We start from the raw sequence: 23,338 nt of genomic DNA, 5'->3' as shown, positions 1-23,338 counted from the left end.
CAATTCTGTTCACATTCAGTTTAGTTTATTTAGTTTATAGCAGGACAGGGTGCAGTGACATTAATTATTCAAAGAAATAAAAAGATGGCTGCACCAGATTTAGCGAAATTTCCATCTGTAGTCCTTGACATAAAGACAGACATCATAAATAGACTATAAGTGCAGGTTAAAACACACAATTCAGGGTACAGTTATAACAGCAATCATAAAACTAGAGGGTTTTTTCTTCTTAAAACATCAGATAATGGAGAGAATAATATCAAAAGGATAAAAATCAATTTCTGTTTCGTTTTTAAAAAAAGTGGAAGTAAGCTGCGGCGCTGTTCAATTATTAAACAATCACTTTTTTTTTAAAGTCTTCATTTCTCCCGTTTCTCATCTAAACATTTCAAGACTGTTCAGGAATTATCAGGCAGGAGGGAGAGGGTCTGACTCTGTAACTAAAGTCAGTTTGGGTGTATGTTTCATTTCTCATCAAAATCAGCAGCTTGTTTTTGTTTGAAATATTAATAACACTTTGAAGGGCCTGGCTTTGTTTCTTAAATGAAATATGAGCTTCATCTCCCCACCCAAATAATGTCTGTGCGGCCCCTTTTCAACATCGTATTTTTTTTTTTTTTAAAAACCACACACTGTCACTGTTTTTTCCAACCCAGGGCAACGCATCCATTATTGTTCTTCACAGTCGTACGTATGTGTCTGTGCTTTTCATCGCAGAGCACCAGAATTTCTTCGGCATGGACGATCGCCTCGGTCCAGTGGCCATCAGTTTCCGTCGAGAGGAGAAAGAGGGAACGAGTGGAGCTCAGTACAATTACAGAATCATCTTTCGCACCACGGAGGTAAAAGCGACGCCTCCTCTCCTCTCCCTCTCCTCAGGTTCAGCGTGTGTAAAATTGATGTGACTGGATGTGATGATTGTGAACCCTTCTCCTCTCCTCAGATGAAGACGCTGCGAGGCTCCATCTTGGAGGAGTCGGTGCCCTCTGCCGCCCGTCACACGACCCCCAGAGGCTTGTCTCCCAAGAGGCTGCTGGAGTTCATCATGCCTGAGCTGAACCTGCACTGCCTTCGCTTGGCCTCAAACTCCCCCAAGGTCCGGGACACTCTGCTGAAGCTGGACGAGCAGGGGGTGAGTGAGGACACGTCTGCTTCTCGCTAAAGGCATCAGACAATGTCAGAACACCTGAGCATCCAGAGCCTCGACGTGTTGTAACTAAAACCACATCCTGCGCTCCGTTAAAAAGCTCATGTCTCACACCGCTGTCCACTCGCAGCTAATTGTTCCCTCTCATCACACCTTTTTTACACCAACTATAGAAAACACAGGGTGCAATGAGCTGCAGTTTCAGCGACACCGTTCGGTCTGGACTGGAGGAACTCTGGATGCCATGCTGCTTTGTTTTCTTGACATTTTCTGCCGTGTTGTTTACAGACTGAAATTGAATTCAATCTGAATGCCACTTGTTTTCACATAATGATTAGTCTGTCAAGCGCTCATTCAGTAAATAATTTAAGATGTTCAGCGTAACGATAATTCACTGTCACATTTTCTCAAAGTAAACACAGAGTGTTGTCGTCAAGTTAATGAATTTGTCTGACAAACACTTCAGAAGAATCAAACTAATAGAATAAAGCAAGGCAAACGAATCGTCACGTTTAAGAAACTGAAAAAAAGTTTTCTTAGGTGTGTCGATCTGCTGCTCATCGTCATTTAATTACAGCTGTGGGAAAGGAAACTTTATTTTATGACTGCGCTGCAGAGGCTGCTGAACACTGAAACTCGCCCACGACACTCAGCCTGTAGCTCCACCTTTGAGGTTAACTAGGTCAGAAAAGCAATCAGCGTGAGCAGCAGCCTGAACTCTGGTGTGAAAGCTGAAGAGGCTTGATAGGGACAGTCAGTAATGTAGTGTATGCTAACATTTTACTACATAAATTTGCTTTTGGAGCTGCAGAGTTAAGATGTACAGTAGGAGGGCACTTCAGTATATTAAAAAAAAAGGATTGTAGAGGTGGTGTAAATGTGTGTATTTGACCGAGGTGAGGACAGAGCTCAACTCTTTGCTCCTCTGCCCCCCCTCTGACAGCTGAATTTCCAGCGAAAGGTCGGGGTGATGTACTGCCGGGCCGGGCAGAGCTCAGAAGAGGATATGTACAACAACGAGAGCTCCGGGCCGGCCTTCGAGGAGTTCCTGGATCTGCTCGGGGAGCGGGTGCGGCTGAAGGGCTGGGAGAGATACCGAGCTCAGCTGGACACCAAGAGTGAGCTGAAAACATGCACCACCACCACCACCACACACACGCTCACACACCCCCTCCCTCCGATCTATTGGCTGCATCTCACCTTGTCGCATAGACCGTTATCCGAAGGGCATCAGTGCGCCACTGACAGCCCAAGATAACTCCTATCTAGCCACATGTAATCTGAGTAATGCCTTCAAATAAGCATAGTCACTGCCGATTATCTCCGAGCTGTTTTCCCTTCAGCGAGCAGCAGAGAACAAGCAAATGGGACAGATTTCACCCTGACTGTGACAGTTTGAGTTTTCATTCAGAGACGTTGACTGATTTAACGAAATCTCTTCCTGCCTGTCTCCGTGTGTGTGTGTGTGTGTGTGTGTGTGTGTGTGTGTGTGTGTGTATGTGTGTATGTGTGTGTCCTGTGCAGCCGACTCAACTGGGACACACTCCCTCTACACGCGCTACCAGGACTACGAGATTATGTTTCATGTGTCCACCATGCTGCCCTACACAGCCAACAATACACAACAGGTAAAATAAACACCAACAAAACAAAGACGTGACACATCATTTCCTTTTTCCTGCACTCTGTTGTGTTTTTCCAAAGCTGAGATTGTTCCTCGGAGGTGACTCTCTCTTCCAAGATGTGTTTTTGTTTTATTTTCCTTAGAAATGCATTAGTGTCAATACAACCGTCATTACTCATCTGTGTTCAGACTGTCATGCTTCGGTAAACGCTTTAGAAAAAAGCCTCTGTGCTCTGCAACAAGCATGACATAAAAATCCTGCCCCCCAGTGTTCACTCCCACCTTCCTGTTCAGCTGACTGTCACTTCTTTATGTGCAGTGTGTGACTTAAGCCCGTTTGCCGTCATTTACAAAGAAACTGGACATGGCATACTGATATAGATTAAAGGCTTAAATAAAATCAAACATGGTGAGTGATAAAGCTCCAATGTTTCTCTACAACCTCACAACGACAGTATGTGGTGGCTGCAGTTTGGGATTTGTAGTTTTAACTGAATGAGATCTGTGTTTATCTTTGTTTGTGTTTTTAGCCTATTGATTTTGAAAGAAATTGCATTTTCTTCCAGTCATGAGAAGTTTAATGAATAATAAGTTATAAGATGAGATTGAATTTGTTTTAATAATAACAACATAACACGGTTTATTTTATTCTATTTGGCTCTGAGTATTTGACTTCAGCACTTTTGACAAATCGACTTTTTTTAATTAACGGCTTTGATTTTCATCTTGTTTTTATTTGGATCTCTCTATTAACTGTTGCCTTGGAAACAGTCACATCTCCTGGGGCGTACATGAAAAGAAAAAAACATATAATCAACTAATGTTCACACGTTCTCTATGTACAGTAAATAATGTCACACACCACATCACCCTTACATCCATTACCAGGACCATTACAAAACTATAAAATAGAACTGTTTAAAGGGGTTCATTTGTAAATAATGTTAATTTAAACATGTAAGATTTTTTTTGCAGGCCTGTCTTCAGTGATAATCAGTTCAGCTGTTTGTTAAAACCTTTTACTGGTTGATTCTTGTGGTATAAAGAACGGCAAACTGTTCCAGAGAGATAAGGCTCAGTCTCCTCTTTTAGTTTCATTTTACTGTGACTCCGGCCTGATGGTCTTGTAAAATTCTGTGTGTGTGTTTTGTCTGGTCAGCTGCTGAGGAAGCGACACATCGGAAACGACATTGTGACGATCGTTTTCCAGGAGCCAGGCGCTCTGCCCTTCACTCCAAAGTCCATCCGCTCCCATTTCCAACACGTCTTTATCATCGTTCAGGTTCATGAGCCCTGTACTGACAACACCTATTACAGGTACCAATTGATCTGTTGCACTCTGGAAAATGTCATCATTGATACAGGCATTAAATTTTTAGCCCGCTTTTTATTGATTTTCCTTCATTCACAGACTGACTGTTGAGATAATTAATTCATGTGTTTGTGCCTCCGTACAAAGCAGTGATGTAAAAAGTAAAGACAACAATAATTCACACAAGATTTTACTCTTTACCTTATTATTCATGATACACGTGTAAATTCATGTGAAGGCAGGTGTTACTTTATTGTCGCACCATCACTTTACATCATTCATTTAGCACTGCAGCAGATTCAGTGTCGATGTGTTTCACTCTGAATAATACAAAACGCTCTCTACCTCTGCAAATGAGTCTCTGTTGCTCCATCATTCATCTGTTTCTCTCTCCCTCTCAGGGTGGCTGTGACACGCTCTAAGGACATGCCGTTATTTGGCCCGTTGTTTCCTAAGGGCGCCCGATTCCCTCGCACGCTGGCGTTCAGAGACTTCCTCCTGGCCAAGGCAGTCAACGCTGAAAACGCCGCAGAGAAGTCAGAGAAGTTCCGCTCCATGGCCACGCGCACACGGCAGGAATATCTGAAAGACCTGGCTGAAAACTATGTGACCACAACACCCATCGACTCCTCCACCAAGTTCCCCCTGCTCTCGCTGGGAGGCAAGCGCAAAGACAAGATGAAGGGCACCAAAGGTGCTGAGTTGCACAGCGCCGGGGCGCTGGTGTGGGCGGTGATGGTCTGCAACAGAGATGACGGAGAGACAGGAGAGTTCAAGCTGCCCTGTCTGCTCGGGGTGTCGGCCGAGTCGGTGGTGCTCATTGAGAGGTACACACGCAGAGTGGTCTTCAACTGCTCCTGCAGAGATGTCATTGGCTGGAAAGCAGTGACAGAGACAAAGGAGGGGGGGCCGTGCTTGGATATCTTCTATGAGCGAGGGGAGTCAGTATCCATCAACGTGATGGAGAGCCAGGCAGAGGACATACGAGAGGTGGTGCAGAGGCTAGAGGTGGGTGATTGCGGCATGATTGGAAATTTAGCAGCGAGTAGTTTACGTCTCTCTGAATCATTCATCCTTTTCTGCACATGTGCAGCTGGTTACGCGCGGCTGCGAGGCGCTGGAGGTCACCCCGCTGCGCGATGGAGTCGGGCAACCCGGTTTCCTGATGAACGAGGAGGGCTTCGTGACGGACCTGCAGCGGTTCTGCTACGCCGAGAGCGGAGGCCTGCAGCTGTGGGCTCGTGTGGTGCGGCTGTGCGGACACTCGCTGGTTCACCTGAGCCCCGAGGAGAGGACCAGGCTGCTGCGCACCGCGCACAAGATCCACATCACTGTCATCCCACCGGACGAGAACGGAAAGCCTCGCAGGTGGGTGATGGCGCAGATAGAAGGAAGGAGGGGGGAGTTTGGGTCAAGAGAGGAGAAAGGGGCTCGTGGGTATGAAGCCAGCTGTGGAAGTGAAGGGTGGTCCCAGTGAGAGGGTGAGAGAGAGGATGACAGCTCATGAAGACGAGGGGTTAGTGGGACAAGTCAGTTCAGAATAACAGGCGCGGTGACACTGTGGGGTCACAGCTCATTCTGCTGTTGATGGCGGCCTGCAGTCAGTGTCACATCAGCTGGATAACAACCAATCAATCCCTCTAATGATGTTTAATCACTCTGGCACAGGCTGCCCCACTGTTACTAGAGCATTTTCAGACAGACAGAAGTGCTAAACTACCGGTAAATAAAACTGATATTGCACTGGGCACCTCTGCAGCTCTCACAGTTAAATGTAGTAACATTTCAGAGCTGGCAGCAGAAGGATCCTCAGAGAACCCAGCCCCCGGTTTATTTATACCTCAGCCCTGTGATGCTTGCTCTGTGACAACAAAGCGCAAATTGTCACAAAGATGTCATAATTCATGATAAGAAGTGGAGGATCTGTGATTGCAAAGGAATATAAAAGAAGCTCAGACAAATAAAGCCTTTTTTTTCCCCATTTCATCCTTGTTTTTGGTTTCAAGATGAAATAATGAGCTGGACAGAAAACAGAGGCGTGTCGGTTTTTCTCCTTATGCATGTTGTGTGTTGTCGTTCCGTGTTCTGCAGAAGTTTCTCGGAGCTCTACCAGAAAGCCATCAAGGATGCCGAGTGTAAACCCGGTGAGGATCAGTCGGGAGAGGCCTGGGTGCTGGACGAGCGGGAAGAAGAGGAGGAAGAGGAGGAGGAGCCGAGGGAGGAGGAGGAGCCGAAGGCGGGTGGGGTCGGCGATGCGGACATAATGGAGGTGCAGGTGGAGGCCAACGAGGAGGAGGAGGAGGGGGGCGAAGAGGAGTCGTGTGATAAGGGGCAAAATGAGAGAAGTCATGAGTCGCTCCTCACGGCGCCCAGTTTACCTCTGCTACGGGCCACTTCCCTGCAGGACCAACCGGCCAATCAGAGCCCAGACAGCAGCGGCTCGCAGCTCACACGCAGCTACTCTCTGGAGAAGCAGCCGTCGTACGGGGATACGTGTGACGGGTGAGTGTTAATGAGAGCTAAACTGTCATTACCTGTCGTGAGAGTGTTGCGTAAGCGAGAAAAACATTGATGTTTTTTTAAAAACAACAACAAACGGCGGCTTTGCTGGATGGGATTAATCCTTCCAGATACATCTGCACTTGTGTAGAGGATCATTTCATCCAACGTGGCTGAAAATATCCTCAAACTACAGCTGACGCATTACACAATTAAAAGTCAGAGTCAGTGCGTCACTTTCTCAGCAAAGGACGAAGCACAAAGAAAGGACACCAGCCACTGCATCGCTCTCCTGTACTGGAGCGTGTCACTCTAGATTTCACACGTTAAACCTGCTTTGATACGAGTGCAACTTTTGTTATAATTATTAATATATTTCTTTCTTCTTTGTGTTGAGAAAAGCAGAATCAGAATCAGAATACTTTATTGATCCCCAAGGGGAAATTTATTTTTGTTGCAACAACATCTCCAACTCAAAGTGTACAAGTTAAAGAGCAAAGTAGTCCAGAAATATAAAAAAGAGGAAATATAGATTTATATAAAATAAAATAAAATAAAAATATATATGTATATATATAAAAAATATATGTACAAACAGGGACAGGAGTCATTGCTCTATACTAAATATGGCATTGAATGTGGGTTATTGCACAAAAATGACAAGGAAGCAGATTTCTTTCCCTTTTTCCATGAAGCCAGAAATGTGCAGTCGACTGTTTCATCATCTTAAAGTATCAGAGCTGTCGCCTGACAGTCACAGCCGTGTTTACAAAGAGTGTTTACAAGTGTCGGTCAGAGAAGAGAGAGAGCAGCATCACATGTATGTTTCTGTCTGGCTGCTTGGTTTCAGTCCAGAGAGTCACATCAGGTCGAGAAGGACGAAATATTCATGAGGATAATATTAAACTCTGCTTCTGACCAAAATGAATTTGACTGCTTTTTATTATCTTGCAAAACAGAACTGAATCATTTGACTGAGCCGCATCAGATATGATATTTTTGAAAGATAATTTTGTGAGTGCAGGATAGCAAACATCAATCGAGGCAAAATCTAAGCCGTCCTAGAGATTACTTGTCTAAGTGCTCCAGTTTCTGTTTTGACCTCTGCAGTGGATAATAATGAAAAAAAAAATGTCACGAAGCATCAACAGCAGAATTTTTCATGTGTGTGTGTTTTTGTTTTTACCCACCACCACCATCACCACTTCTCCTTCCCTCTGCCTGCTCGACAGACACGTGTACGACAACGTGGCGCTGAAGCACATCTACGAAAACGTCGGGGAGCTGAGAGACGCCACGCCTGATCTGATCCTGGCCGTCAAGCCCAAGGTCCCCCTGGAGGACGAACAGGTGACGGACTGAGACGAAAGGACATCTGATCGGTCGCAGCCCAACACTCTGTCCTCTGTCTGACGATGTCGTCTCCTCTTTATCTCTGTCTTTATCTTGTCTTCAGTTCATGGGGGCGGAGTTTGGCGACGACAAAGCCTCAGCCAGCGACTCGTCCTCCCGGTTGTCCTGTGTAGACCGAGCTGAAAGAAACTCACGAGCCCTGAGTCTCCATAACTCCATCACCAAGAGTGAGTACTTCCTGTATATCTAGAGATGTTTAAAATAAACAAAATACACCCAGCCGTATTTAAACTGGAACTCTTTAACAAAAGGAGCATAAGGGGGAAAAAATAAAAACATAAATGAATTGAAATGGATTAGGAGAGACACTGCTGAGAGATGTTATGATATTGAGTCATTATGATGTTATGACTCTGATAATAGACCCAGAACAATGCCCCTGCCTCAGACACAACAGCTGACACAACTGCTCGGCTGAAGCCAAACTGGAACAATTACACATGTTTGCAGATCATCTCTGCCTGATTTGAGTCTTAAATTCCTTTTTTCTCCAGATTTTTTCTGCCTTAAATCCCTCTCTTCATTATCCTCCCTCTGCTCCCCACTGCATCCCCTTTGTCCCTCCTCTTTCATCCACGCTGCCCCCTATTCTGCTAATCTAATATCACCCCTGCTCTGCTGCCACCCCCTGCCAGGGCTGGGATAAAAGGGGGACAGATGGGTAGTGGGAGGGGTGGAGTTTTTAGGCAGCCCCAAATCAAGGAACCCCTCTTACACCATCTGCTCGGCCTCCGCTGAGACTATGAGACTCATCATTTAACCGCACACTCACTCATCCCCTCATCAGATTCTTCTCATTTTTGTCGGGACGGACTCAGGAGTGTTTTACATTATACGTTCTTTCACAGGAAGTCTGCAGGGCAATTAAACCCATCACATCTTTTAAACTTACTAAAATGAAATAGAGCACAAGAAAAAGCATTTATTTTATCTTAAATATTATTTTATGTTTTTTTTGTTTTTGTTTTTTTGTTTTTTAGTTTTCATCCTGTAATTTACCAAAACCTCATGATATTGAGCTATTTTTTTACATTCTGAACTTCTTCTTTTGTGTTTTGGTTGTTTCCGCTTTAAATTTTATTTTATCTGGTAAAATACATCTTACAAAGTCAGAAAACTGGTTTCAGTGAAACCTGCAGACCTTCTACATACAATCATCTCACTTCCTGTGTACTCTGCCCCTGGATCTGAGCAGCAGTAACGCGGCAGCGCCCCCTAGTGGTGGCTCTGTGTTACTGCAGAACCAAGGTGAACCCAGATTCCCATGATGACCACTCTCACTGCTCTGCTGCAGTGGACACGCGTCTGCTGCACTGAGATGTGAGTGTGTGTGTGTTTGAGACGGCAGCTCAATAAATGTAATCCTTCATCTCTCTCTCTCTCTCTCTCTCTCTCTCTCCCCCAGTTCTCTCAGAGACGACAGACTCCACCGAGGAGGAGTGGCAGTCCATCGCCGACCTGGCCACAGCCTGTCGCAGCATCCTGGAGGCTTTGTCACGAGAAGGTGGGAAACTGTTTACACATGCACACCTCGCTGTCAGTCATCTGTACTGTCTGCACACACACACACACACACATGCAGAATAATACAACGAGCTGCCACAGTGGTCAACTCAGCACAATCACAAACACCAACTGAGACCAAGATGAGATCTGACAGCTGCAGAGTTCTCACTGTGCCACAATCTAAAGCTCCTCGATACTCTACATCTTTCATAAGTATAAATGAAGCAATAATAATGATAATGTATTACATTTATATACTGTAGCGCTTTTCTATTGTTACCCAACACCCAAATCGCGTACAGTAACCATAAATTGTTCATTCATATACATTCACACCAGTGGTGGTAAGCTACGTGTGACTGACGGAAGCGTGGCTGCCAATGTGCCAAACAGCCCTTCCGACCTCTCATTCATACGCATTCACACGAGGCAAGGTGGGTAAGGTGTCTTGCCCGAGGACACTACGACAGAGACTGGGCAAGAGCGGGATTCGAACCGCCAACCCGCTGGTTATTGGACGACCCACTCTACTGCCTGAGCCACTGCAGTAATGCAATAACCAAAATTATGTGGACAACCCTGGACAGTCTTTCATTGTTTGGTCTCCTCCCAAATATAGAGTAATATTGACTGTAGTGTGTGACCAATTTTGTGGAAGCTCTTTGGCAAAGGCTCTTATCTTATCTTTCAAATCCATATGAAAACAGAAATAAATGTTTTTACCAGTCTGTTGAGGAGGAACTCACCTGAAAAAAACAGCCCCAACACCTTTAGGACAAGTTAGAAGGATGACTGTGAGCCAGGACTTATCACCCAACACCAGCCTGACTTCACTAAAGCCCTTGTGGCTTCAGCCTTGATATAAAATCAAGTTCTCCCAGAGGAGTAGACAGCAGTATAATGGCTCTGGCGTGATTGTCCACATACTTTTGGCCATTTAATTTTGAATGAAAAACAGACATCCCTTTTCCAAAGGATATAAAGAATATAAATGTAAGTGTCTACATACATACAGTGATAGCAATAATATATATACACAATATTTCTCATCACAGATCGCAAAGCTGGAGACCCATCACAAGCAGGAGCTGACCAGACGGACGGGAAGCTGAGGGACTCAAAGGATAGGTGGGTTGCTATGCAGCACATACAGGAAGAAAACAGACATTACAACACTGCTGTAGTTTCTTCTCATCTGCATCGCTGCACACGTCTCCTCCCTTTAGACCTCCACGCTTCAGTCTTTCTCAGTTGTTTGGACTTTATCGGCTACATCCCACTGTTTGAGTCAATGCGATTTCTTCTCTCCCACAAAAGAGAGGAGCCCTCTCGCTGACTCAGTGATGCACTCACAAACATGCAGACACAGATGAACGGTGTCGTCTCTCTCTGTACAACTCCCACCCTAATCCACTTTACTCTTCTTTCAGACGTTTCCCAGCTTCTCGGTTGTTCTCTTCTTCTCCTTCACGCTGTGTCTGAGCAGATAACGTCCACAGATCTGTTTGCCAAAAGCAAAACAGAAAACAAGTCAATAAAAATTAAGCAAACAGCAACACTGAGCTTTTCTTCAGTCCAAAGCTTTAGTTGTTTCAAGGTTTATGTCCACCCACACACTGTAAAGGTCGGCTTTGATGACTGTGGCACCAAGTAAAAATGCTTAAAATAGAAATCTGGTACAGTTACACTGCACATATCTACCTTTCATTAGCATTTGTTTGTGGACCTTAACTTGCAAATTGCAGTTAACAATCACAACATTTTTTCAATCAAAAGTCCAGTTTTTCTATTTGTTAGTACAAACCAGTTGAATAAAACAGATCAGAATCAAAACTGCCTCAACTGCTTTCAAAAATACTCACATTAGATTCTCACTATTAAGCAGTTTTGGATCGTTTGCACAAATAAACCAAATGAAAAAGTAAAATATACTCTGTGCTTTTCCCATCACCAGGAGAGAGCTCCTGCTTGGCTCTGTATGGGCGTAGTCATTATGGATAACTGCAGTCAGACGAAATGCATCATGGGATGACTGTACTCCCTCAGAATAGGTCTGCTCGTCAGCCACGGCAATTACTGTAAATTGATCTCTGAGTATTACAGGTTTTATTAAGACAGCGGCGACGATGCCCTGAGCTCTGCAGCTGCCAGAGTGACACACGGCTCCACGGCCGATCAAGCAAATTAAAAAGTTCACTCTCTACATTAGATTAAAGGAGGAGTTATATTATATCAACTTTGTGGAACATAAGAAATGCTGAAAACATTTTTTTTTTTTTTAAATCTAGTAGATATAAGTGAAGACATCCAGATTCGGGTTTGGTTGTTTGAAAAGAAAACCATTTTCACATGTTGTTTTGCATATTTCATATATTTTCCTATAGGATCCTTTAAATCCTTTAATTGCTTTTGACGAAGTGTCACTGCCTCTTTGTTGCAGTGACTCTCCAGGCCACCTAGAGGAGAAGGTATCTCAGCTGGAGGCCATGCTGAAGAAGCTGCAGGATGACCTGCAAAAGGTGCTTTGACTTTCATGAATGTTTTTTTTTTTTTTTCCTCTAATAACATTTTCAGTGAGCTGCACAGGAAAAGTCAGCAGGTAGGAGAAAATATTTCAATTGAATTGTTTCTGAGAAGATTAGTATTTTCTGATGCAGCGTCTTGTCTCCGTGCACAAACCCTCTCCTCCACACAACTATCTCAACTCACAGCTGCAGCAAGATGCAGCGGAAAAAACACTCAAAAGACATTTATGTGTGTAGAATTATGAATTTTGTTTCCACATTTACATTTTCAGATTTTTGGATATTATTTCATTATACTTTAAAGAGAATATTTAAGATGTCTTCAATGCTGTTATCAATACTTCCTCATGCTTCTGCACTACTTATGTTTATTTTTCATGAAAATGTGAAAGAATAATATTCTCAGCACAACGTCCGCTTAAGTTTCCAAAGCTTTCAGCCACATCTCATGGCCTTCCTCAGACAACTACAGACGGATGGACGTTGTGTTGAGAATCCTCTTGTCTATACTGTAAATGTCTCTGTATGTACAAAGCACTATATTTCTCCCAATATCTATTTTTAAGCCCTTTATTAGGACTGAAACTATAATTATTTTCTTTATTGATTCATCAAATGTCTAATCAGTCAATTTAGTCCATGAATAATGACAAATCATTTAGTGCTGATACAATTAGTTGATAAGCTACATGACAGTTTATGTTCATCTTCCTTATCCTAAATGTGAGGATTTGCTGCTTTTCTCTGTTTTATATGATTGTAAACTGGACATCGTTGGGTTCTGGACTCTTGTTTGGACAAAACAAGCATCGCTTTTGACTCTTGGACATTGTGAATGTGCTTTCCCGCAATTATTGACATTTTATCAATGAAACAGTGAAAAATAATCAGGTTATCCGCTCGTGAAAATAATTGTTAGTTGCAGCCCTATGACCATTGTAAGGGATTAGCTGACCAGCTGCCCATAAAGCACTGATTTTAATAAATGATATTAACAGTGAAAAGTCAGCAAATGTTTGGTGTTTTTACCTGATAGACAACTAAAAGAGAAAAACAAAACACAAGTAAATTCTGTTAAACAAATGATCAGTTCAGTGGCCAAGTGTTTCTGTACTGTTTTGGACTGTGACTTTATTCTTCCTCACTGCAGTGTGATGTGCTTCTCTACACTGTTTGCGTTGTTTTATTTCAAGCTCTGTGTTTATGTGTGCCCACTAGTTTCCTTAACGCCACCGCTGTACCTGTCGCTCCCCTCCCGTTCCTGCCACAGCGATCTGAGCGACGGCTTTTGTTTTGTTGTGTGCCGATGTCTTTCAGGAGAAAGAGGACAAGGCGGTGCTGCAGGCCGAGGTGCAGAGCCTCAGGCAGAACAATCAGCGGCTGCAGGAGGAGTCGCAGAGCACAGTCGCCCGCCTCATCAAAGTCACCGAGCTGCTGTGCAACGTCAACAAGCCCTGTTAGCTTCACCACTGCACGCACAAACACACAAATCAGCGGAAAGATGCAAATCGTGCAATGTCCCTGTACGCTCCGTACACTTATTTTCTTCATACTTATTTGCAAAAGCAAATTACACACACACACACACACACACACACCCACACGTTTCCTCTTCAAACTGTGTATCACCACAGTCTCTGAATCCTGGACCTGCCTGTCGGTGAAGGAGTATGCAAATCAATCCATACAAAAGAGAAAAAAAAGACATTTGTCAACTCCCATGACCATCATAGACTGACCAGCCGGCAGCTCTCCGGCTGCTGTGTTGGTGCGCTATGCTGGAGTGCTTCTCTTGATGAGTGTGTGTGTCTGTGTGTATGATACAGTATGTGTGTGGATGTGTGTCACATGTGTGTGTGTGCGCGTATGTGTGTCTGTATGTGTGCATCTCTTACTGTACCTTGCTTCAAATACTTGACAAGCTGGGCTGAATAGCACTTGCATAAAAAGTGGCAATTAAGACTGAGAGACACTGTATAGCATGTTTGGTGGTGTCTTATCTGAAATGACCAAAAGTGTATATATATATCACCAATAATGTATGTGAACAGTAGTATCGCTATCCTCTCTGCCAGACGTGTAGTTGCAATGTCTGAGTGTGGTTCTGCCTGGCGCTGCTAGTGTGGAAGGCCTTGAAATAAAACACAACTAGAAAAAACTAGAAAAAAAAAGGGAACGTGATGCTGACGAGCCTATAGGCAGCCTTCTACTTCAAAAGACGTAATGATGCTAACCGCCTCGCCTCAGAGCCAGGTCTGTTACATAAGGACACCACTCTCTGCCCTCTTCACTTCTCAGTAGTACTGTATCTAAGAAATTCTGGGGTTTTTAAGGAGAGATAATTATAAAAAAAAAAAAAAAAAAAAGTTTAAAAAAAATCACAAATGAAAGGGACATAAACTGGAAATGTCAAAAATGAACTGAGCATGCTTGTTCCTCCTGGAAGTGTGTATGACAACAGTGTTGAAGGGATACTAAAAAAAAAAAAGGGTTATACCTCTCCTGAAGACACAAACGATGGCAGGAAAGATCTGTTTCAGATTCCTTCCATGGTTGCCTGTAGCTGTTTTCTTCTAACCTCACTATTGTAGCAGCCATACTGTAGAAGATCTCCTGCTGGCCTGAACCACAAAATGCCAAAAGGTGGCTTTTCTTTCAGCTCGCAAAATAGCTTTACATGTCTGGATAAAACACCTTGAACTAATAGTGAAATACAGAATATTGTATTTAAATATGTTTTGTGTTTGGCGGATGTCTACAGTGACTATTTTTGGTAATTGTTTATTAGTATGGCTTATGAGTGGTAGCGGTAAGGACAATAGGTGAAATCTTACCTTTCCACCCTGATGTGTGTTTGTGTGTGTTTGTGACGTTCTTGCACTTTTTTTTTTTTTTACTTTTTTTTTCTTTTTGGGGAAAAATCAGCACTGGACAGATCACATACTGTACTTTATTTAACCTGCCCAGGTTATGTCTCGCTCAACATAAGAAGGTGGATAAGATCTCATCCCCTTGAACACCACCTTACCTCACCTTTTTGTGTGTGTGTGTTTGCGTGTGTGTGTGTGTGTGTGTGTGTCCACTGCTGACGGCACCATTATCAAAATGTGTGTGTTCAGAGGAGTCGGACTGCTTCTCCTCAGTGCCAACGAAAAAGCCCAGGCAGCTCTCCTGAATCCCAACGCAATCGAAACAGAACTGACTGGACCACAAACTCAACAACTCCAACCACAAACTCTGAACTCCGACGAAAAGGATGCCAAACTTTCGCCAGTCACTCAGACTCTCTTGTTTCTTGTACAAAACTTCCTCTTGTAATTTTATTTTAGAGTCACTGTGAATACCTGGTACCAGCATATTAAGATACAGTATATACAGATTAAATTATGAATCTAAACTTTATCAGTATGTGAAGATACTGTATGTACAGCTGAACTGTTCCATGTTACTTAGTGCATTGGGGTTGTGTATGCCCTCCTTTTGCAGGATGATTATGCAGACAAGTGTTAATCGTGACCATGCAGGCTCCTGTTTCATCTGCTGTACACGCCGAAGCCTCATGACTGAGCAGGGAGACGCTGGTGTGAGAAGACCTGTTTTACTGTGTCTTGTATAGTTATTTAGATTGTAGGAGGTTGGTCAAGCATGAGAATGTGCCAAGCAACTTCCAAGCTCCCCTCTGTATGTGTGTATGTATAAAAATGTAACTTATTAATCATGCAAATGTGGATTTTCTTGTAGCTGTTTAAACTGGAGGGAAGTGGTGAGGAAATAATGTGAAATAGGTCAGAAAGGAAGGTGGGCTTGGTTATAAATTATAGTTTCTTTTGTAGAAAACCAACAACCATCGTACGACGTGACAAAATACTATCTGCAACTCTTGCTTAATGTGACTATGGTTCTTATTATCATTCTAATATTGAGCTATTTCAGCTATAGCTCTTGCATATTTAATAAGGTCTTAAAACACCATTAGGTACGCCTTAATGAGGAAAACTCTTCTATCAGAATGGATGGTCAAAACTGGTCACACTGGTGATATGTGAAGGCTGATCTCTCTGACTCTGTGCCTACCTGAAAATGTAATGTATGTGAACCCAGCTTAGTGATCTCCTTTCTTTGTCTTTGGTTGCACTTCCTGAGGTTTTTAGTGGCAGATGAAGGTTTTTCTAAGAGACCGTTTCAACACCAGGTCTTTCATCTGCTGTGCAAGAAAAAATCATTGGGGTGACATATGGTCTAAAAGAAGGGATGATAAAGATGATAATAATGATAATAATAGATAATGTGTTGTTGATCTCAAGCATCACTGAAGGTTTACAACTCTGTGAGTGCCGCCGATTGTTGAAAGAACCGAAAAATATATCATTTTTTAAAATGAATTAAAAGGAAAAAGGTGCTTCAAATGACTGATGATGCATTGGAATCGAGTTTAAATTGAAATGAATGTGTTGAATGGCGTATGCGTCTCCTATACGGGAGGATTATTTTGGTATTTAAATGTTTAAAATAAACTCTCTCTGAAAATCCAACAGCAGTATTCAAAAAAATCTGAATGTGGCTGAATGACCTAAAAGGGACAAAAGCAGACAAACAAGGAAATCGGGGAATCATTTGGGCGTCACATACCAGATCTACTTGACCTAATCTGGAAATGCAACAATCTAAGTATGTGTTCCCAAGCAAAGGCGATGTTTTGTCAACACAGACACAAATATCCCAAAGGCAGATCATGTGGAGATATTTGTGTTTAGGACATGGTGAAATGAATCTGTGGGGTGTTTGTCCTTGTTTTTAGTTTGGAGAAAATAAAAAAAAAACAAAATCTGGAATCAAGAGGATCTTAGTTCAACAGACTTCAAGCGTTTTAATTGGTTGAATTGTTGTTCGGAGGAAAACACCACATTGTTTTCCATCAGTAGGCTATCCCACTCACTCACTGTGATTCACTACGAGTCTTTAGCAACTTGGCCTTGCTGTGAATTGATCATTTTCATGGTTGTAGATTTAGGGAACTGCTCAACCTACATGGTGATCCAGATCTGACTCTGGTTTGTTAAAGAGAAGAACGTCTCAGGTACTGACGAGCGTGGAGGGTGAAATGGAAATGAAGCTGCAGTTTAACTTCTGACAGTTACAAGTTGATTGCAATCAGACGGAGGTCACAGCCAAATGCAATCCGCTGAAAAGACTAAAATGTAAAAGTAAAAGTCAGTTTATGAAACAGGAAGAAAGTTTGAAAAAAAAGTAAGAAAATTGAGTTTCTTACAGAGTTATCTGTGGGAGAGCAGCCAAGGCCTCTGTCATAACTGAACCAGCAAAAGTCTAAATAATATAGTATTGTAGTTATGTGTATAATACAGGACAGAAGGGAAAAGATGTTGCTTTTAGAAATGTAATGTTTAGAATCAGATTTAATCTCAACATTTTGACTTAATGTTATTATTATGTGTCTAACATGGACAGAAAACCAGCATTTGAAGAATCAGACGGTTTAACTTCCTGTTGACAGCTGAGATCAGCTGAGCAAGCAAAGTACGGCAACGAGCTCTGTCCCTGTTTCTGCAAAACCCCCACCAGACTGATATTGGTTAAACTGCAGAGCAAAGTTTATTAACATCCTGCAAGGAACTGGAAAATGCTGACGATACGTAAATATAGAAACTTGACAGTTGAATCGGGTTCATGTTTTGAAATTGTTAGATTATCATCACACAGTCACAATGGTTATTAGGTTTAATTGTATCATACAACATATGCTTCAAAGATAATGCAACCAACAGTAACAATTAGTATCAAACTGTATGGTTAAAAAATCGAATGAAAAGTCATAACGATATGAGAACGTGAAAAACGGTTGCTTGGTTGTTGGGACAAACAAAACCAGATTGTGGACCTCATGGTGGCACCAGAGGAAAAGTCACTGGACTCGTCCTCTGATGAGACCAAGAACAGACGATCCATCCAAAAGCTGCTGAGTTGCTGCTTCTCAACTAAAATTATCTCCGCTGTGCAACAATGAGCTGTTGTTCATTTCATCAAATTACCATTAAATTCACTAAACTTCCAAAATGTCTGAACATCAACACAGTCACATCAACATCTACAGTAAAAAATCAACATCTTTGTCTCCTATTCTCTGTGCCAACATGTAAAAACAAAAGAAGCCTGTAGTCCCATAAACACATGTAGAGATGTAGAGTGAGATAATATAGTTTAAAAAAAGAAATCCTGATTGGATGCACATTCCCATCTGCCTGGATTGATGCAGCATGAGGTAAGACAAATACACTTTCCAAAGCTTGTTCCATGAGCATAATACAGCACGACAACATCATACAAACATTTCCCAGGACTCTGTCCTCTGGAAGGCTTTCCTAAACATCGGCCGCAGAGAAACGCTTTATCTTCTCTGCTCTGACACCAGGAGGAGAACTGATGACAACAATGCGCCGGCCTATGTCTTTATTTGGGGTTGGAGCACAGGACGGAGTCTTCACTAGGGGCTATGTGTCACACACAGCTCAAGGGCTTAACGCCAGTTTGACTCATCCGTGTTCTGTAAATACAGAGGCCATGTGTTGGTGTGTGTGTATGTGTGTGTGTGTGTCTGTGTCTGTGTGCATGTGTGTGTTTAGACAGGCTTGTATATTGTATTGTATAAATGGTCAGGCCACTGTTGGCCCATACACAACGTGTAGATGAGGCCTAATGTAAGTCCATTTGCTGCAGCCTAATTATAGGTTGCATTTGGGAGGTGTGATCAGTGTCAAACATCTACAGATACAAACAACAGATAAATATTTTTACCTCAGAGGTCTGCTGGTGTTTAAAAATACAACCAATTGTTTATTTCACCTTGCATAACATGTAATTAAATTCAGGATTTCCATTTTAGGGGAATACTAAAAGCTTAGTTTCAACGCATTTCAAACAAATTGCATAACTTTTAACAAACAAATTCTTCGCTCGTTCAAGTTCATCAGTGTTCAGATTTCTCCCAAAAAAACCCATCTGAACAGACAAGATTTCTTTTCGTTCCTTGTAATGTGTTGTTTTTCTGCTCCAGTGCAACAAACTAAGACATGTTTAAGATGTTGTGTAAAGCTTCGTGTTAATAAGTGATGCACCACGTATAAAAAGCCACGACAGTCGAATCGGAGAGTTCCTGTCGTCATGTCATAAACCCAGGAGTTAAATATTAAAGTATGAAAGACATCAGACCACTTTGGGCTCACAGGTGTTTTTAGAATTTTTTTTTACTTAGGTTAAAATATGTATTTTCTTAAAGTCTTAATTCCTAATAGAAGACACTGTCCAGACTACTTAAACTCTACAGTTCATGGACTTTTACGCAAAAGAGTTTGTGTACTTTTGTTCTTTCTGGGAAACTGGCAGGGTGGATTATTAGCAGACAGCTCTACAGCACTGTTTCTTAATCTTCACCCTGTTTCTGGAAGGTCTCCATGTGACAAGTCCTCCTTGTTTCCCCCAAACAGACGCCAGGGGCAAGACATCGTTTTAACAAGTTTTATTTAGTGTCAATTTAGGATTCGGGAAAGAGAGAATAAGACAGAAAAGGGAGCAACATAGAGAGAGAAAACTGCACACAGTGACAAAGCTTATACTTTGTAATTTTCATTTTACTCTTTCTGTTCAAATTTCATTTTCCTCAATGCCAAAATAAATCCAAAGTGCTGTATGTCCCTGACTAAAGTTTTCATACTGGAAACAGGCCACTTCACTCCACTGGCCCATTGTGAACCATGATGTAATACTAATAATAATGATATGCAGTAAGTCAGTTTTACTGGATTTTCATAGATTTGAATCTGCAATCTCAACAAAACTCAAGAATTATGTCTATAAACAATGTTACTGATTACTGACCACTTATAACGCTGTGTAATATAAATCAGACAGTGAGGACAGCTGGGATGATCATGGGGGTCTCCCTTTCCTACGTCTAAAATTAGTGTTTACAAAACGCCTTCGGTAGAAAGGATTATTTTTACACCTCTGACTCCCAGCTGTCCTGTTTCATTTCCCATTGTCAGGAAACACCAAAACACACATCGGTGTCTCCTTCAGACTGTCAGACTGCCAGTCACCTCAGTCCTGCCCTGCACCCAACAATCATTCATCTTGCATTGTTAACTATATTGTTATGAAAAAAATGTACTGTATATTTGAACATCTATTAGCCTACTATTGCAAAGATATTTTCACGGACTTTTATCTCCTGCTCCTGAGGATTTTTTTAAAGAAAATTTTAGTTTGTCCTCGGTCTTCAAAGTATTTTTATTATTTTTTATTTAATTCTTCTTTATTTCTATTTTTTATCTCTATTATTGTTATTATTGCACCTTAAAGGTACACTGTGGACTTTTTGACCACTAGTTGTGCTGTGCAGCAGTGGTTTTAAGAGTGGCCCCCTGTCCTCTAACCTGCGGAGGACTGTCGTAGATATGGTAAAGATGATAAGCTGCTTGTACAGGCGACCTGTGGACTCATCTTTTAAAGGAGGACAGTGTCTTTGGTTGTATAAACAAGCATACACATTAAAGGGATAGTTCAACATTTTGGCAAATTGGCCCATTGCCATAATCGCTATAGTCATAGCAGTAGGTTCATTACCTTTAATTGTAGGTGTAAGCTATTTTCAGTACGGCGGAGTGCAGCAGCTGGCTGCTCAGAGCTACGCTATGGAGGCTAACGGAATTTCTTGGTTTCCCTCATTAAACTCATCAAATTCAACATCCCAAAACTCCACAGCGCTTTTGTAGACAAGTTGTGACCTGCACAACCACCACGCTATGAGATAATGGCGGAACGATACGAAACGGAGCCGTTTTCGAGGTAAATACAGGGTAAATACGGAGACTGCTTGCTGAAAAACTGTCCCTGAACGCAACGCGCATCAGCGGTTTTGTATGAATTTACCTCGAAAACGGCTCCGTTTCGTATCGTTCCGTCATTATCTCATAGCGTGGTGGTTGTGCAGGTCACAACTTGTCTACAAAAGCGCTGTGGAGTTTTGGGATGTTGAATTTGATGAGTTTAATGAGGGAAACCAAGAAATTCCGTTAGCCTCCATAGCGTAGCTCTGAGCAGCCAGCTGCTGCGCTCCGCCGTACTGAAAATAGCTTACACCTACAATTAAAGGTAATGAACCTACTGCTATGACTATAGCGATTATGGCAATGGGCCAATTTGCCAAAATGTTGAACTATCCCTTTAACAAATGTGAGCATGCAGCCTGAACAACATGTTACCCAGGCTGATCAACAAGTGGTGGCAGCACCAACCAAAAAAATCTAAGTAATGCACCCAAGAAGGCAGCAGGGAGGAAGAGAGTAAGTAGCAAGTAGACATGAATTCTGTCACTGTTGGACTTAAAATTGAAGTTTATAAATGTTTTACACAGAGTAAAGTACCTAACAAGTTTATAGGCTCTCAGTATATACAATATGTTGACGTCAGTGACCTTTATTCGTTTATAGAAGATCTCTACAGGCCACCTTTTAAGGATAACTCATCACAAGGTGTATGTTTTAGTAGGCTACATCTGCTGTGGCTCTGGAGGAGCTTTATAAAATCTGGAAATATAACCCTGATGATGATGTTATAGTGATCTCATCTGGGTAATCTCACTGCCTCACAAACTGGGGGCGTGCAGATGATCCTGTAGACATCAGTCGTTTAAAGAGACTATAGGGTGACTGTGGAGCTGCAGGCAGAGCAGCCGTCTACTAATCACAGGGTTGTCGTGCTGATTTCCCACAGTGAACACAGACAGCAGCTGTGGTTTTAACTGCTGCCTATGATCACTCACAGGTGTGATGTGCAGGTAAATCTCTCTCAAACTAAATGCAATAGCCTACAAACCCACCGCAGTAGCTGAAACTGATTATTACACTGGCACAATGTGATGTAGCAGTTCAGTGAGCCCTGCTCTGAGCTCGTGCTCTCATCAGTGGTTAAAGGGATAGTTCACTCAAAATTGAAATTACGTTACAACGGGGCTCCATGCAGCACTGCGTGTCCATCATAGACTGTATAAAGAATGGACGTAGCACCCGTGACGTCACCCATTGGTTTGGGGGAGTCTGTTTTGTGCCGCTACTACGGGGGTTTGAACCGCGCCATGTTGGATTTGACTTGCCATATTTGGAGAGGTGCGGCCGTTAGCCGGCCGAGAACCCGCCCACTGGCCTTGAAGCAGCGGTCTCCGGACCTGTCACTCCACGTTTCCGCGCCCTAATTGGCCAGAATTTTAAACCTAATAACAGTAAAACGGTAGAGTTTTAAAAAAAATTCACCCCCCTCAGAGTGTGTGCGGGGGTAGAAACTATCGGTTGAGACCAAAAAACGTAATGGTACCAGGCTTTGATCATGTTTATTGAGGATGTAAAGTTTTTAACATGGGGGTCTATGGAGAATGCTCCCTTCTGGTACCAGCCCCCAGAGGAAGCCGGGGGGATTGCAGTTTTTTGAACGCGGAAGTGAGCTTCACTTCTCAGACCGACAACTGCCCCCTTGGTGTCCATATAGCGGTTGCAAATGGATGCACTTTTCTTCGTAACAAAAAGACACACCAAAAAACATCCAAATACCTCCATAGTGCTCGTATGTAATGTCTGTCTTGTATTGAAGCCCCGAAATGCGAAATTGTTCCGAAAAAAAATTAAATAAGTCTATATTTCAAGCTTGTTTGCAGCGGAAGCTCCATTTCCTGGTCGGTCCAAATCTCACCGACACCGGCGCAAATCGTGCGAGATTAGATACGAAGAGATACGAAGAAAAGTGGTATCCATTTGCAACCGTTATATGGACATGCACTGCTGCACGGACCCCGCCGTAACTCAGAGAAGGCACGGAGGACTCTGAAACTTCTCCCAGCCCTTAGTCGACATGAGGGTGAGTAGATAATGAGTGCAATTTCAATTTTGGGTGAACTATTCTTTTAATTACCTGGTGTGTTCAGCCAATCAGGAGCTCATCATCAGAGCATCGGAGACAGGTGGGAAATCCAATGTTGGGGAGGTGGCGACATCGAGGGTTTACAGGTGGGTGCGTTTGATACATCCACGGCCGTGTCCTGTGTGTTTTACTGGTTGGAAGTGGAGAAGACACTGTTGGCAGAGCAGCAGGGATACACACACACACACACACACACACACAAGCACACGCACACTTCTGTTGTATTTCCTCTGAAGTAGGAGCACCGAGTGTGTCGCCGCCTGGTGGCCGATGAGAGGAGCGCGCAGTGAGGGCAGAGAGGGAGAGAGAGAGAGAGTGTGATACGCTCG

General features: G+C 42.8%; 1 protein-coding gene across 11 annotated transcripts in view; it reads left to right on the top strand.

Moving 5' to 3' along the window:
• sipa1 (signal-induced proliferation-associated 1) overlaps positions 1-16,558 on the top strand; it is a 35,949-nt gene extending 19,391 nt beyond the window's left edge. For 3 of the 11 annotated variants that reach the window (XM_085797839.1, XM_085797838.1, XM_085797840.1), the window contains 14 exons: positions 718-842; positions 944-1,132; positions 2,091-2,265; positions 2,672-2,775; positions 3,931-4,088; positions 4,485-5,091; positions 5,177-5,451; positions 6,175-6,585; positions 7,815-7,932; positions 8,039-8,162; positions 9,401-9,499; positions 10,557-10,629; positions 11,942-12,020; positions 13,344-16,558. In XM_085797839.1, coding sequence (XP_085653965.1) covers positions 718-842; positions 944-1,132; positions 2,091-2,265; positions 2,672-2,775; positions 3,931-4,088; positions 4,485-5,091; positions 5,177-5,451; positions 6,175-6,585; positions 7,815-7,932; positions 8,039-8,162; positions 9,401-9,499; positions 10,557-10,629; positions 11,942-12,020; positions 13,344-13,487 — 2,681 coding nt within the window. In that variant the 3' untranslated portion in view covers positions 13,488-16,558. Of the gene's footprint in view, positions 1-717; positions 843-943; positions 1,133-2,090; positions 2,266-2,671; positions 2,776-3,930; positions 4,089-4,484; positions 5,092-5,176; positions 5,452-6,174; positions 6,586-7,814; positions 7,933-8,038; positions 8,163-9,122; positions 9,244-9,400; positions 9,500-10,556; positions 10,630-11,941; positions 13,040-13,244 lie in introns of those variants that run through there. The other 8 variants (XR_015037608.1, XR_015037606.1, XR_015037607.1 and 5 more) reach the window with 8 other exon arrangements.
• The last annotated feature ends 6,780 nt before the right edge of the window (positions 16,559-23,338 follow it).

Source organism: Trachurus japonicus, chromosome 14, assembly GCF_045865225.1.
Source record: "Trachurus japonicus isolate A0001 chromosome 14, Traja_1.0".
NCBI lineage: Eukaryota > Metazoa > Chordata > Actinopteri > Carangiformes > Carangidae > Trachurus > Trachurus japonicus.
Note: the sequence above shows the minus strand (reverse complement) of the source record. Positions and strands in the feature narration are given on the sequence as shown.